The following is a 16720-nucleotide window of genomic DNA, read 5'->3' as shown; positions in this document are numbered from 1 at the left end:
ACTCTGGCGTAGAGCTACCAGCCATACGCCAGTTACAACTCGACCGCTTCTCTGAACTTCTGAAATAGGGCCTCAACTTGGCCTATAAGGCCCGCGCCTCGTCACGCTGGCTCATCAACAAGAACATCTATCCTTAGCCCAAAACTAAAATTCTTTTATAATAAAAAAATAAAGCTTCAAGTGGGCGTAAATACCTAAGCAAGCGATCTTGAGCTAGAATTGGTGGAGTAGGCAAAGTGAGGAATTGTCGTCACTGTTGTTGATGTGGTGAGGTGAACATGTCGTTTGGGAGAGAGCGAAGAGAGAATAGAATGAGGCGGGAGAGGGAAAGAGACTTAGGGCTATACTGTTTGAAAAGAATATATATTTAAAAAGTATAGTTGATCGGCTAAACTATTTAATTATCATATTATATTTATTAAAAAATAATATAGCCACGTAGCTATACTTTTTAAATAAATTAAATTGCCAATTTCACCCTCAATACTCCTCTAGTTTACATCCTTGTCACTCCATCTATTTCTCTCCTTCCTCCAATCAACCTCAATCCCAGCTCTCTTTAGTTTAATGCAATTAGGATTGATTCCCAATTTTGGGTCTTCATCAAAAAACCCACGAAATGTAATTAGACAACGATTTCAACATGATCGGAGTCAATGATGACGAGGATTTCTATAGTGGCGGTGATGACAGTGATGAAACTAGAGTTGTGGATTATTGTGGGCCCCTTTTTGGGCTTAGGCGCGTAAAATTTACCCTTATACTGAGTGAGTTTAGTTATATCTCTCAAGTAGACCAAGTTGTGGGCTTCTTTCAAGCTTAGTCCTTAAAATGTTGACTAATTGGACTTTAAAATTATATTCAAATGAGGCATGTTGGATCAAAATTCAATGGTTAAAAAAATAGGGCTTCATCTTAGGGCCTTAGATATGACCACCATTATAGAATGGCTCCTCGTTGTATAATATATGGCTTGAGGAGGCAAGGTGGGTGACTAATAAGGAGTCGCTCTATGGTGGGGGCTCCATATATAGACCATAGATGTGTACCTTCATATTAGTCACATCATTTATCTAAATAATAATTTCACTTAAGTTTAATGAAATGATCATGTGGGCATGGGCGGAACTAAGTAGAGAGCTACAACCACTATAGCCCAAGTAGTTCTTTGAAGAAATATATATAAAACTATACAGGTACAACCCATCGATATATATATATATATATAGATAAATACCTATATAGTTCATCAACTTGCCATTTCTAAGTATCCAATGTCTTTTTAATTAGATTGGGTTCTCTTTGTTAATCTCTTATATGTGTATGCTTTTTCTAGGAAAAATATGAAATGGTTTACCTCAAGGATAATGATTATTTTACTAAGGATTGATGTACTTGTGGGATTATATTGCACTAATGAACCTTAACGTGTAAGATACACTATAATGGTTTCTTCAATGAAATACTCTTATTGCACACATTTTGTGTTCATCTATACAAATTATAGAAATTGTAAGTAGGAAAAAATATATATTTTAAGCTAAATTTTTTAGCTACACATTTATTGAAAAATTCCTAATTCCACCATTGCATGTGATTAATATGAAAGTTTACATGAATGGTCCATATATGACACCCTCACTATAGAATTTCGTGACTAATAAGTCCAATGACAAACTATTCATTGGACCCAAAAGAAATCATTAGAAGAAAGAAAATAAAAAAAGTGTTTCATTCGAGTCTTTACGTTTTAAGGGGAGCTTTATAAGCATATTGAAAGTTCAGGGGCACATTGAAAGAATGTCTTAAGTTGAGGGTCATCGCTAAAATTTTCCATACCCACCCTTTAAAGTGCTTTAATTAATTTAATTATAACAAAATATTGATTTAGGAGGAACGTAATAGTATACACGGCTGATAGGATATATAAATGTATGCGCATGGAGGTGGAGTAGCCAGAGCTACGTACTCTATAATGATTTATTTATATGGCCAATATAAGGGGCATCTTTACCAGCTACTGCATCTTGTGTCCCTTTCCTTTTGTTTTCACATGCATGCGGGAAAAGGCATGAGCATAGATTAGCCCTTTTAATTACACGACTAATTGCAACTGTTGAAAGAAGAAGATGCCATCTAGGAGAGAGACAAATAAACCACTAGCTTTGAGGTGCCTCTTTTACCAAACTCGCTTTCTTTAATCCCAAAAGCCTTTGTTTGCTTAGGGTAATGAATTTCTTGCCTCTCTCTAACCAAATAATACTTTATTTAAAACCTTAATTTAATTAAGCACTTTGATCAGTTACGATGACGCAGGTGTGCTTTGGCTTTTCTGGACATCAGTTAAACCAAGTAGCAAGTACTTAGGAACCTTCATCAAATGTTTAAGAAAGCAATGTGCTACTTCCAATCACCAAGGCAAAATCTGATTGACTACTGTAATCTACTAGCAAAGCTTATTTAGGTCACCTAATTAATAACCTTTGCAAGCAACAGTTGTATGCCTGAGAAATAATTACCTGCATTCCGGCCGGCCGCCTCATGAACCCTTTTAATTACCATACCAATTAGCCCATGCTGTGATTGGAATGCAAATTGTCAACCTGTGTAGTAGCTTGTAAACATATAAAAGCCGATATAATGAAGGGGGTCCTATTAGGGTGAAGTGAAAGAGTTGATAGACTTTCTGGAAACCAATGATTAAGCTAATTATATTCACTAAACTGCGCGAATTATTTCAGTACAAGTCGACATCTTTATTTTTATTAATTATCCAAGGCCTAATAATGAAGCATTTTTCTTTTGGAGATAGAGGGGCAACATTTTAGCTATTAAAAAAAAAAAATTGTATGACTAAATTCATTGGAGGTATTGAGAAGTTAATATCATATTAAGAAACATAATTTTCCACATGTCAATAATTGAGGTAATTGGGTGTTTGACATTTTCCAGCTCTGATATATCTCACATCTCGCTAATATGATAATGCCCTGATTGGATAATTAAGAAACAAAATGCAGCCAATCAAGTGTTTCCCAAGTTACCACTTGGTTCCTTTTTGTTGGCATTGTCAATGTAGCAGCAGCAGCATCCATGAGTTTCTATATATAAAGCTCGTGATCACTGGAGCTTGGTATCAATTTCAGTCAACCTCCACAAAACTGAGAAGCAAAAGGCTTCTTTGTGTACCTTAGGTTCCTTGCTACCACAATGGTAAGCCTTCTCAATTCAGCAAAGTTGTTTTTCTATAGGACCTAAGAAAATTCCTTAACATATTCGACGTGGGGTTTTCATTTGGCAGCTATTGTTCTATGTACTTAATTCAGTTTCTAATTTGAAATTATGAACAGGGCATCTGCGGAGGATTTAAAGGGCAGCCTAAGCAGGCAGCAAGGCTAGGAGGAAATCGAGCTGCACTTTTTGTATACGGTGGGTGACTATAAATAATTGACACTAACCACTCATTTTCTGCATTTTGCATATTCTTATTTATCTTTTAATTATTGATAGTGAATAAATTCGTATGTATGTATGCATGCAGCCACGGAGGGTCTTGAGAACATGTCATTTGTTGCAAATGCTGTGAGCCTTGTGACTTACTTCTATGGATATATGAACTTGAGCTTGACAAAGTCGGCCACCACCCTTACCAATTTCATGGGAACTGCATTTATACTAACACTTGTTGGTGGATTCATATCTGATACCTATTGGTCAAGGTTCAAAACTTGTGTCGTCTTCGGATTCATCGAATTACTGGTACGTTTTTCTACAAGAAGAACTCAGAAATTGAATGAATTTTTTTCTTACACTTGCTAATTCTGTTACTACTAATTCTACTCTGTTAGTTCTCATACTGTTTAGATGAAAGACTAAGTTTGAAAATATTCCCTTCTGAAAATATATGTGCTTTTTATTTGTCCCTTTGTCCTATGAGTGGCAAGTTGCATGTACCTACAACTACAACCAAAATAACTAAAAGATATTCATCCAAAGAAAAACTTTCTGAAGCCTAGCCATGGCCTGCAACAATTATACATGTATATTCTAAAGCTTGGCCACAATGGTCAGCAGAAGATCATCGACAACCTACTTAATAGCTGACGCAGATATCATGTAGCTACTGGTTGATGATCTAATGCAAACAATAAAAAATGAGGTCGACTTTGTACATATATATATATTTTTCGGATTAGTATGTTTGCAACTTTCCAGTCCCATCCCTCTTACAAACCAATAGAAAAAAATTATTAGTTAACTTTTCTATCATCTAATTGCTATAGCTTCAATAAACAACTCCTCCAATTGAATTTTATGCTTAAGTACATGATTTCTACATTTGCAGGGACTTGGGTTGTTAACTGTACAAGCACACTTCCACCAGCTAAGACCGTTCCCATGCCAAAATGTTACACCAGGCCAAACATGCGAGGCTGCAGACAGAAACCAACTTGCGATCCTTTACACTGGCCTCTACCTAATTGCATTAGGCACCAGCGGCGTCAAGTCGGCTTTACCAGCTTTGGGAGCTGACCAATTCGACGAGAAGGACCCGAACGGGGGAGCACAGTTGTCGAGCTTCTTCAACTGGTTCTTGTTCAGCCTCACCATTGGAGCCATGTTTGGTGTCACCGTTGTTGTATGGATAAGCTCGAACCGGGGCTGGGACTTGGCCTTCGCTTTGTGCACCATGGCAGTCTTCTTTGCTGTTGTGTTTGTGTGCATGGGAAAGTCTCTGTACAGAAACAATGTTCCCAAGGGCAGCCCCCTCCTAAGTATCCTACAGGTAGCCACAAGTTTTGTGTCAATAATTGGTCCCCTGCACTGCATCACTCTGCTCCGTTATATATGCTCATAAATTTATTGGTTCCTCAATATTGATATGTAGTTTTGTTTTTAAATGTTCAGGTTCTTGTGGCTGCTACCAAAAACCGAAAGCTTCGAATTCCGGAGAATGCAGATGAGTTACACGAGATCCATGACAAAGAAGCTGGGGAACAAAATGAAATTCTTCAGAGAACAGATCAATTCAGGTACATTAAAATAACTACACTTTGAAATCCAGCCCCCTCCTACAGTCCTACTTCAAATAAGCTTAATAGTAAATATAATTTTGCAGATTCTTGGACCGGGCGGCAATCTTTGGTGCCACTACTGCTGATGGTTCTTCAACATCTAAAGCTCATGGATCCTGGAACCTGTGCACAGTCACACAAGTTGAAGAAACAAAGCTCCTAATTCGCATGCTCCCAATCATATTCAGTACTGTCTTCATGAACACGTGCTTGGCACAGCTTCAGACCTTCTCAGTCCAACAAAGCAATACCATGGACACGCATATCCTTGGCTTCAAAATTCCCGGCCCATCAATCCCAGTAATCCCTTTACTGGTTATGTTCTTTCTCATCCCAATATACGACAGAGTTTTTGTGCCAATTGCTCGAAAATTCACTGGAATTCCAACTGGGATACGACACCTTCAGCGGATCGCGGTTGGGTTGGTGCTCTCTGTTATTTCCATGGCGGTTGCTGCTCTCATAGAGACTCGCAGAAAAGCTGTGGCCATTGAACACAACATGGTGGACAGTATTGAGCCGCTGCCGATGAGCGTGTTTTGGCTGGGCTTGCAGTATGCTATTTTTGGAGCAGCAGATATGTTTACTTTGGTAGGTCTCTTGGAGTTTTTCTATGCTGAGAGCGCAGCTGGTATGAAGTCACTGAGCACAGCCATCTCATGGTGTTCGATAGCATTTGGCTACTTCTTGAGCTCAATGGTGGTGGAGGTGGTCAATAAAGTCAGCGGAGGGTGGCTGGCCAGTAATAACTTGAACAGAGACAAGTTGAATTATTTCTACTGGTTGTTGGCGGGGCTGAGTGTACTGAATTTTGTAGCTTATTTGATCTGTGCATCTTGGTATAAGTACAAAAAGGTCGAAGTTTTCAAGCAATGTGACTTGAACGGAAAAGTTGAAATGGTAAAAGAGCCTAAGTAAGGAGGCTAGAATTAAAGGTTTTATTGTGGTATTCAACGGATAATTAGCATATAATATTGTAATCAGATCCAATAATTATTTATAAAAGTTGGTTTCATTGTTGTATCAAACCTAGCCATTTCCTCTCTAAAGGGTCTTCTTCTTTTTTTCTAATTATCTAATTTAATTTCTATATTTGAAAGCAGATCAAAGCTTAAGATTTCCTTTAAAAGTCGAAATACAAAATAAAAGAAAAACACACAAGGCCAAGGTTAGTCGAAACTAGTAATGAAGTCAAAAAAATCAAAATAAGATCAAACTTCTGTATAACGTTTGTTTCTTTTCAATGAACAATTTATTTACGGGACCAAATAAGAGGGTTATTTACCAATTGACATGTACTGTTTCATCCATCATCCAGAGAAGGGGCAAGGACACAGACAACCCCTTGCCACCTTAATCTGTAAAACATTCTCAAACATGAGTCCTATGTTACAACATGTTTACTCTACCACTTCACATCCAACGTTAGCGCCTCAGAAGGTACAAGGACAGATGAGGACTTGGTGAAGGAAATATTAGACATCAAACTACTCCACGCAACTGAATCTGCTACAATGAAGGGCCTAATCTCTTTAACCATGAGAGGCTTCACCCTCCCAAATTCCACTCTTGCCAAAACTTCAAACCAAACCCGTTCAACAGCCGGCCTAGTTCTCCACCCTGCCCTGCCCTGGAGTGCACCATTCCTCCGAAATTCCCTTTCGAGCTCAACCTTGAAACGGACAACAGTTGAAGCTTTGATTTTCCCTTCAACAAATCCCGACAAACCACTTTGGCGAATTCTATCACCAAGAAAGCTTTTCCAAATTCTTTCCAGCATAGATATCCTCAAACGTAAAGAATCAATGGGACAAGCCCGTTTCTTGTAAGCATGGCTTCTGTAGCACTTCTCTGGCAAGAACTCAATTATCTCCTTGGACATAAATTTGGTCTCAATGTAGGCATCAGGATTTCGAGTCTTGTATGCAACCAACGTTGCAGGCCCTAAAACACGAATAGGAAATAACGGTGCGCAGTATGAATGCCAAATAGGCCAAAACTCACTTTTCTCCTTGCCAATAGCACCACTTCCCTTTGATGATAACCCAAGATCAGATGCATGAAACACAGAGACTTCTGTAGCTCCACTTACTTCAACAGTGATGCCTTTACCAACAAGAACCCTTTTAAACCCACTATATGTAGTGTTCATCTACAATATATAAACGCCAATAATGTATTAAAACACACTCACTGTTCAACCCAGAACTATATGTAGTGTTGAGCTTTTAAGAGATCATTGCAAGTGTAATTCTTGAGCTAGCTATTTGTGCATGAAATTGACCAAAAGCTCACACACCACTTGAACATTCAAAGACAGTTTGAAGATTGAAACGATGCAACTATTAAAACTCTGAAATTGAAGATTCAATTAAGCACTGAGTTATGAAATAGAGCGTACCGGCAATGAAAGGGAGAGGTGATGAATGCCGCCGACCCGTAACTCAAAGGGACCCTCCACTTTGAAGGTGTCAATTACAGCCATGGAGCTGAGCTCCTTAACGAGAGAGCCGAAATGGGTTCTGGGTTGCCTGAACTTTTTCCAGGAAGCGACGTCGTCGGAGAACAAGACCCCTACGGGGGTCTTCCCGAATCCGACCCGGAACTCATATCGCTGGGCGCTCCCGAAGCGAACCCTGCTGGCATCCAACCTCGAAACCCTGATGTCCTGCAAATACCACTTGTGCTTGGCCGATATTTTCTTTAACACATCCTTCAAATTTGGCAAAAATGGGAAAGAAAAGTAGTAATTAAAAATCAAAGAGAGAAGAAATCATGTAAATAAGATGGAGGAGGAGGAAGAAGTACCTGCAAGATTTGGGTGGTGGAAGAATTAAAAGCAAGAATTGATTGAAGTGGGAATATAAGGAAGAGGATGAGGGAGACGAGAAGAGTGCCGGTCCTCCTCATCTTTGTAAATTGTAATTGTATGTTTCTTGAACCACTGACTAAGCGGAAGGGATCGCATCCCACTCTCTCTCCTGAACCACCGACTTAACCACCACAACAACCGCCATGTGCTTCTGCGTTTTGCGTTTTGCGTTTTGCGGTTGGGATGAATGATTGATGATAAGGCCTTGTTGATCGGACGGTTCAATTAATTACTGCCGCTTTTCTTATTTTTCATTTTTCATTTTTTGCTATTATTAGTTCATCATATAGTTGTGCTAGTTCTGTTCACTTTTCAGGTGTTTATTTATTTTTATTTTTTTTTTGGGGGGTGGTATTGGACCGAAGAGGTTTTATAAACTTGAAAATGGAATAAAAGGTTTCGAAATTCCATTTAGAAGATAAATTCATTTGGATTGATGGGGATTTGTTTTTCTTTTGTGACCATTTTGGATAAGATTGGTTTTTTTGTACCAGTTAAACTGAAAAATCGAACAATCCAAACCAGAGTAATGCTGGATAAGTGGTTTTCCAATTATATGATCTTTATTATTAGAGAATGCAGGTTGATCAACAAAACCAGAATAATGTTGAAATTGACATTGTTCGCTGTAGGCTTTATCACAACAACAGTAAAAATAATAGTAATAGTACGATCAACTCAATCAAAAGCAGGTTGATCTGAATTACTAACCAAAAACGATTTACACAGATAAAGAATGCGTCTTGATAAAATGCAAGTTGGAACAGCAAAACTCCAACTCCAAAGACGTCATTACAAAGATGCTTGGAAGCAATCCTACAGGCAACAGGAAAAAGGAAGTCCAATGTAATTCATCTGCCGAGGCTTTCAGCATATCCAGTAAAGAACCATCTGCGTCTACCATCTCCATCTCACCGCATCCCCACCAGCTTCAAAGGCAATCAGAATCATACCTTCACTCAGCACGAGCGGTGCCATATCTTTCCCTTCAGATATTTGGTCTCTCACAGGTGCTAAAACCTCATGTATGGCAGCAGCTGAACCTCCCAACATATATGAACAAAGTAATTGATGAATCAGACAAGATGATAGCTTAGCTTCATCTTTTTTTCCCCACTCTCTTGTCAAACGTAAGTTTAAAAGTCATACAGATTCACAGACTGACGGATAAGATATCCATCCAAAGCACGTTCAACGTGCCCAACAACGAACCAAGAGAGTGGTGTAAACAAATTCAATATCTTGATAAAGAGAAGAAGAAAATCTTATGAGGTCCTCCCCCCAGCAAACAGAGGGCAATGCGTCAAGAAATTGCAACAACATTGTCCGCTACTTGTGGTTCATACGTGGTGTCAGATACTTTGGAGGGAGGCCAATAGCGAAATACTGATCTGCCAAGAATGTTTTTGACAGGAAGTGGACCCCTGAACACAACAAGTTACCCACATCGGCATGTCAGAGATATAACAATTCAGTTTGAAGAATAATGATCTTCTTAAATATTCATACGCAATACTAACAGTTTTTTTACGAGAAAATGCAATACTAAGAGTTTAGAATTACCAGTTATGAGAGTCAAAACTATTGTTCCGATTATCTCCCATTACAAAGACATAGCCTTCTGGAATGAGCTGCAAAATCAAGCAAACAGATTGCAATGTTTTTGTAAGCACAATTCAGTGTCACCATAAGCAAATCAACCGAAGGAAAACATAAACCTAGAAAAGGATGCTTACCACTGGATCCATTTCATAAGCAAGCGGCTCTAATATGTAATGTTCATCTTGAACAAGACCATTTACCAGCAATTTTCCATTGCGAACCTATTCCATACATACAAAATAAAACATGTCAAAAAACAAAATACATATGTTTTCGTATCTAGGAGTACAGCCAGAGCTATAAACAACTACTTCAAGATTAATGAGATTTATACCTCAACACAATCTCCAGCCTTAGCCACAATTCTTTTAATGAATACATCGCCTGAGCTATAACCAATTTCCTACAGAGTGCACGAAAAACACAAGAATATAATGTCAGCACCCACATGTGAAAAACTCTTACAAAATGTAAATGGAGGTTCCTCGAAAATCCTTATAAAATGTGACTGTACACAATACCTGTAAGATTGGAGGTGCCTTGAAAATTACTATATCTGAAACCTCAGGCTTCTTAAAGAAATATGAAACCTGATTTATCAAAGGAAGGATATAAATCAGATGGGCATAAGCAATTTCAAAAATAAAACTTTGCAGAAAATCTGGTTTTCACATTTATGACATCAACCAAATAATACTTGCAAACATAACATTACATTTCCAAATTCACAATTTTGTTCAAATGAATACTAAATCAATTATCAATTCATCAAAAAACCAACATAATTCTACCAATTAAATATACTGATATGAACATGGGCTCACCTTCTCGGCTAAAACGCGATCACCCACATCCAGAGTAGGGTACATAGAAGTGGAGGGAATCGATCTGGGCTCGGCCAAGAAGGACTTAAACAAGACACTAACAGTGACAGCAGTGAACACAGCCTTAGCGTCCTCCGAGCAAGAATTCAACAAGCGCGATAAGAAACCGCTCCTCCCCAATTCTTTTTTAGTCAACCGCGGGACCTCAGCGACCTCATCCACACACAAGGTTCCGCCTTTGTCCACTTCCTTCAATATAGACACCGGAACAGTCTCGTTGCAGGGAAGCCACTTGGAGACCTGTAAAAAAGGCATCATCGAACCGGGTTTGAACGGCGAAATACCCATAGCAGACGGAGCTGAAGAGACACCCGCAACGAAAGCCGTTGACTTCAGAAGCGAGATCAAGCCCAAAACGATCGGGCTCTTGGAACTCTCGCCGAGAATCTCTTCGGCGAGGGCTGTGTACAAGGACGGCAAAGTCTTAGCGGCCAGCGAGCTCGGCTTCGAACGGGAGAATTGGGTCTGGTGGTACTTGCGGACGGGGACGGAGGGGTCGAACTCGGGCTTTTGGTTTGATCCGAATACCCGAGACCTGACCCAGCATTCGTGAAATCCTCGGCAATTTCCGACCCGGAGATTTGCCGAGGATGCTAGGTTTTGGGCAACATAGCCGGAGAAGCTTAACGTGACGCGGATAGCCATGACTACGAATTTGATTAGGTAGGTGAAGATGAGATGCAGTGTGCTCTCGGAGACTGATAAAGTTGATCTAGAGAGCCCTAGCAAACGATGGATGCCATTTCGGTTGTGCAAGACAATGAAGCGAGGAAGGGAAAGGTGAATTGAAAGGCCGGGTTACGGCTGAGGTAAGGAATGGAGGTGTTCGGGGATTTGAAAAATTAGGGTTTATGGAAAAGCTCGGAGATGGTGGCCGAGCTTTACCGGAGAGAGAGTGAGGGGCTGACGACTCGCGAGTCACAAGCAGGTGGATTTGGAGACGCCAGAAAATACCAAGATGGGCGTCAAATGGGGAAGAGTATAGGTTTAATAGAACGGCGGCTGAAATTCTATTAAAAAGTGGCCTTTGTTTCTTTCCTTATTTACGATTACATTTCATTCTGTGCAGATTTTTGCCACAAAATACGGATTTTTTTAGTAATCTCTTTTTTTTTTCTTTTTTTTTTCTTTTTTAAAGATTTGAGTGCATCATCTTATTATCTCATCACTTTGTGTGACTATCAGATTACTCTTACCCTTTTTTTTTTGGAGCTGATTTCCCCACTCCCTTTTCCTTCACTTACACTCCTTTTTATTTTTTAATACTTTTTAATTAATTTTGTTCTTTTTTGTTCTCTCTCTTTCCTATTCTACCCTTACCCGACATTAATTTCTTTTTACTTCACTTTTATTATATATATATATATATATATATATACACCTTCAATTTTCAAAATAAAAATAAAAAAGAGAAAAAAAATAAAAAAATAAAAAAACCCAACCCCTCCTGTGTTGTGCCCAACCAGTACCCTCCCCTTGGCACCGTCCCCACCCAATCCCAGCCACCACCTGCTCTCTTCCTCCATTTTTCTTTCTTTCTTTTTCCATACCCACCAATCTCTCTGTCACTCTCCTTGAGATTTGGGTTTGTTTTTCAATTTTTTTATTGATTTTGATTAGTTAACACAGTGGGGGTTTGGATGGGGAGATTAATCTTGGGTGGGTTTGGGGTGATGGGGTGAGGGATTGGATGGGGGTGGCTTTGATGGTGGTTGGAAGGATGTTGTGGTTGAACTGGGGTGGGGGCTGCAGTGAAACTGATGTTGGGTGTGTAGAGGAAGTTGGGTGGCTCAAGAATGGTTGGGACTTGGGTATGATTTGGTTTGGTGGGTTGGTTTTTGAAATGATTCTTTTGATTACTTGGTATGGTTTTATGATTTTATTTCTTGGAAGTTGATTTTCTTAGTTTGATTTGATCTGTTGGGGGAAGAAACAGAAGAAGGCAGGGAGTTGGGATTTGTTGGCCTTGCCAGAATCCAGACAAAGTGAGACATATATTTGTGGAAAAAGGAGTAAAGTGAGACAAAATGAGTTTCAGGGCCAAAGTGAGACTCAAATACACTTCCCCATATAAAAAAAAAAAAAAGCCAAAAAAATATTGAAAAATGAGAGCAAGTGAAAATAAAGTAAAAAGAAAGAAGAAATGATATAAAAGGGAAGTAAAAAGAAATTAATGTAGGGTAAGGGTAGAATAGGAAAGAGAAAGAACAAAAAATAACAAAATTGATTAAATGATATTAAAAAACAAAAGGGAGTGTAAGTGGAGAAAAAAAGAGTGGGAAAATCAGCTCCCTTTTTTTTTTTTCTTTTTTCTTTTTTTCAGATTTTAAAGTTAATCTTTAAATTCAACAAACATGTTGGACAATTTTACAAAATATTATAATTTTATTTTAATATTTATACTATAATGGAAACTTATACATGTTAATAAGAAAATTCCACATAACTCCCGGGGTAATTTGGTCATTCAACCATTAAAAGGTCGAGAGGTTCTTCGTGGAAGTTTATGTAAAAGAATGGCTACAGTACCATGTCGTTTTCCATTATTTTGGATGACTTTGACCAAAGGAATGGCTTCTAACGTGAATGAGATTTGTCTCGCCTTCCTGCAACCTTCCTAAAAATTAAAATTTTCAGATCCCAAAAGACGATAATAGCCCTAGGAATATCCTCTGCACGATGAAACCGTTGATGGATATCATAGGAATATAAACCACATAATTTATTTGTCCTACAACTTTTGTACGAACACAATTTTTTATGAAGAATTCGACATGATATATCTCATCCATGCATAATATTATTTAAAAAATGAATATAAATTTTTGACTTCTATTTAGTATTGGCAATAGATATGAAAAAGTATCTAAAAATATAATATTTAAGTGGCATATATAGATTACAATGAGTCAAGGAAGGATCGTTCATATTCCAACCAACTCATATCCTAAAATTTTAGATATCAACTTATGTAAAAAATTAGTCTATTTTTATATATTTAAACCCATTATGAATTTCATTTTTTTACAATCATTAAGCAATACCACAATACCAAGTCATCTAGTAACAAAAGATTGAGCAAGTAAAAATAAAGTCCATGTTAGTAAGTGGTGTATACAATTGTTATATGTAAGTTTCTTTCACATAGTTCATCTACAAATACAAATTAGGTAGGCGAGACTTCACTGTAATTTTATTTTCTAAAATAATAAATAAGTAAGTCTTCGGTGATAATTAAAACACAATCCAATGGTTGGCAAAAGAAAAGAAAAATAGAATAACCAATGTGAGTTGTGCGAGTTTTCTTCAAAAAAGAAGTTTGCGAGGCTTCGAATTGAAGTCTTCAAAAATACAATCCATAATAAAATGGGGTAAACTGGAAATTGGGATAAGAAAAGGGATGTTTGACAATTTGAAGTTGACGCATCTTAGGCTTGACTGGGTGAGTGTTTGGTATGGAGGCAGTTGATGACGGAAGCGCATATGTCAGCGACATAGCTGATTAGATTAAGGAAACGAATTATTATAATGTGAATATTTGTGATTTTCAAAACGCTTGATCCCTTCTCCATCCAAATTCTGATTAATTGACGCAACTGCATCCGTCACAATGTCCATCCATTTAAACGATGAATCCCTCTTCTTCTTCTTTTTATTTTATTTTATTTTAAATGTAGTCAATGATACTATTTAACCCTGAATTGACCGGCCACATTAGCATACTCTATTAATTAAAAATTATTAATGTTTCACATAACCTACACCTAAAATGGGTGTAAGAACACTTATGGCCCCAAATAAGAAAGAATAATACTAGTCTTACCATATTTTTATATCACAATTTCATACAACATGATGTGGCAGCTAATGTGTACATACTATATTATATAAAATTCTAGTTTCTGTTTTTCTAATTTTATTTATTAAAATACATTTCATTCATTTAATTGATGTGACATATGATATGGACATGCCACATCATGTGGTATAGAAATGTGGGATAAAAATGTAGTAAGTGTAGCATTACTCAATAAGAAATGTCAAACGGATATTTAAACTAAGAGTAATGCTACACTTACCATATTTTTATCCCACATTTATATACCACATGATGTGGCATATCCATATTATATGCCACATCAATTAAATCGATGAAGTGTATTTTAATTAAGACAATTAGAAAAACAAAAACTTGAATAAATCATAAAAGAAAGAAAATATTAAATGATTTTAATTGATGTGGCTGTCCACATCAACTGCCACATAAGATGGTATAAGGATGTGGTATACAAATGTGGTAAGAGTAGCATACAATGAAATGAAGAAAAGTGCAAAAATCTAAAAGATAGGAAAACGAGACATTATACATTTATTTGCTTATAATGAGTCAAAACTGATAAAATTAGTGAAAGTTCAATTGTTGAGGTTGGAACTTCATTAACATCAGACGATTGACCAATTCTTTTAATTTCGGCTGAATTCTATGAAGTATGTAGAATGCAAAAACAAATTATATTATTGGTTTATCCATATATTATCCAATGTTGGTGCCCTTGATATGAGTCAATACCTACCATGTAATATAGGGATGTGTTTTTTTTTTTTTTTTTTCTTTTTGACAAGGTGATTATTCTAAATCTCTAATTAGGGATGGGCATAACTTCGGGCCAATATGTATTAAAAATAAAATAAAAATTCAGGTCAACCCAAATGAACTGTCGAATCCGATCATTAGAGGGTTGGGTTGGCTTAATAATCAACGGGTCTTGAGTTCAAACAATCATAAACCGCTATATACAAGTTGGGTTACGGGTTAGAATCAAAACTTAATAGTGGGTTTAATTTTGATTTAACCTGATTGAACAACCCAATCCAATCACAAAAGGGTCGAATTGGGTTGGTCTAATAATAATTGGGTTCTGGATTCAAGAAATTATAGATCGCTACATATCAGGGTGGGTTACGAATTGGAACGAAAACGACTCAATCAAACTCATATCCACCCCTAACTCTAATTTGTGCAAATAAAGAGCATATTGCCTTATCCTACTGGCTTAACCCACATACTTATACATGAATGTTCATATACTGGGCCAGCTAAAAATGTAGGCTGAATTAGAAAGTCTAGGGATTAAGGGCTCCTTTAGTGGGCAGCTTGAGTTAGATTGAAAATGAACCATTTCGATTTATTAACAGACGACATAATCTCAATGCCACATAGCCCAAATGCAAGTTTAGGCCTACACATTAAGACCATTAAGAAAGCTCTCTTTGACCAAAAGCAACCCATTAACACTGAGGAACACTTGTCCGCCATACCTATAAGTGCTGCTGTCTTCCATGAAAATTGAAGGAAGTACAGACAGTCCAGCTCCAATAGTCCCCCTAAGATATGCACATGAAGATACCCCAATTAGGAGGTTACTATATTCCTGCGGGAACTGAGGTAATTAAGGAATTAAATATTGTTTTAAATCTAATTTAATTGCAGGTTTGTATTAATAGATACGGGTGCAACATGGACAAAAATCAATGGGAAAGCCCCGAGGAATGGAAGCACACCAAATTGGACTCTGACAAGCATTTCTTCATAACCAGACAGACGACATCCCAAATGCCTGTGTTGTCACTAATAGAGACTGCCCTACCCAATGGCATCGCTCCGAACGCCAAAAGGGAATCGCTCTCTGCATGTGTTTTCTCAATAAACCATAGAGCAAATAAGACTCCGAAGAGCGAGCCCTACCATTTGCATGCACTGTGGGTATCTACACATACGTATATTACTTTACATGGCAAAGAAAGACGACGAATTTCTTCCTAAAATGCGACGACCAAGAAATAAAAAATGTCTTTTAATTCCATTATAATAGTTTTAAGGGGTATTTTTAATTCAAATGGTTTCTAAATTTATATCATATTTTCATTTTAAAATTATTCGTTTAAATTATTTATATATTTTTTATTATTCGGTGAATTAGTCCTACCGTTATATTTTCTGTAAGTTTTTATCATGTGAACGGCACCTGGGGTACAAAAGGGACAAAAATGCAAATCGTATGTGGATCATTTGAACGAATAATTTAGTTAAATGACCAAAATACAAATCGTGTATAAGTTTAAGGATCATTTGAGTTAAAACTATATAGAACCCTTTAAAAAAATATTTTTGTATATGATTTGATGCTACATTTATTGTACGTGGTCAGTGTATATATAATGTGTTGTGTGATTGTAAGTTTCAAATTGTCCTACAACACCTTTTTAACTTGTTTGCAAAATCAACA

At 37.3% G+C, this 16720-nt stretch overlaps 2 protein-coding genes across 2 annotated transcripts; one reads left to right on the top strand and one right to left on the bottom strand.

The window, feature by feature from the left end:
- Positions 1–3123: 3123 nt before the first annotated feature.
- Positions 3124–5993, top strand: LOC117618079 (protein NRT1/ PTR FAMILY 4.5-like). Its single transcript, XM_034347708.1, has 6 exons — positions 3124–3213; positions 3351–3429; positions 3542–3759; positions 4346–4786; positions 4909–5033; positions 5120–5993. The coding sequence occupies exons 1-6, from the start codon at positions 3211–3213 to the stop codon at positions 5991–5993; spliced, it is 1740 nt and encodes a 579-aa protein (XP_034203599.1). The 5' UTR covers positions 3124–3210.
- Positions 5994–6273: 280 nt separating this feature from the next.
- Positions 6274–11468, bottom strand: LOC117618072. The gene is made up of 10 exons (XM_034347700.1): positions 10374–11468; positions 10071–10139; positions 9884–9952; positions 9684–9770; positions 9511–9578; positions 9253–9371; positions 8901–8990; positions 7884–8068; positions 7477–7788; positions 6274–7227 (listed from the first exon to the last, which is right to left on the bottom strand). The coding sequence occupies exons 1-10, from the start codon at positions 11076–11078 to the stop codon at positions 6481–6483; spliced, it is 2451 nt and encodes an 816-aa protein (XP_034203591.1). The 5' UTR covers positions 11079–11468; the 3' UTR covers positions 6274–6480.
- Positions 11469–16720: the final 5252 nt, after the last annotated feature.

This window comes from Prunus dulcis, chromosome 1 (genome assembly GCF_902201215.1).
Source record: "Prunus dulcis chromosome 1, ALMONDv2, whole genome shotgun sequence".
NCBI classification, from domain to species: domain Eukaryota; kingdom Viridiplantae; phylum Streptophyta; class Magnoliopsida; order Rosales; family Rosaceae; genus Prunus; species Prunus dulcis.
The sequence above is the reverse complement of the archived record's forward strand: the minus strand, read 5'-3'. Positions and strand labels throughout refer to the sequence as shown.

Coding starts and splice junctions, on each gene's coding strand:
- LOC117618079 (XM_034347708.1), top strand. Junction 3,430..3,541: donor AGCTGCACTTTTTGTATACG/GTGGGTGACTAT, acceptor GTATGCATGCAG/CCACGGAGGGTCTTGAGAAC. Junction 3,760..4,345: donor TCGGATTCATCGAATTACTG/GTACGTTTTTCT, acceptor CTACATTTGCAG/GGACTTGGGTTGTTAACTGT.
- LOC117618072 (XM_034347700.1), bottom strand. CDS start 11,078: ATGGCTATCCGCGTCACGTTAAGCTTCTCCGGCTATGTTGCCCAAAAC. Junction 9,953..10,070: donor AGGCACCTCCAATCTTACAG/GTATTGTGTACA, acceptor TGCACTCTGTAG/GAAATTGGTTATAGCTCAGG. Junction 8,069..8,900: donor ACCGCTCGTGCTGAGTGAAG/GTATGATTCTGA, acceptor GTGGTGGTTAAG/TCGGTGGTTCAGGAGAGAGA.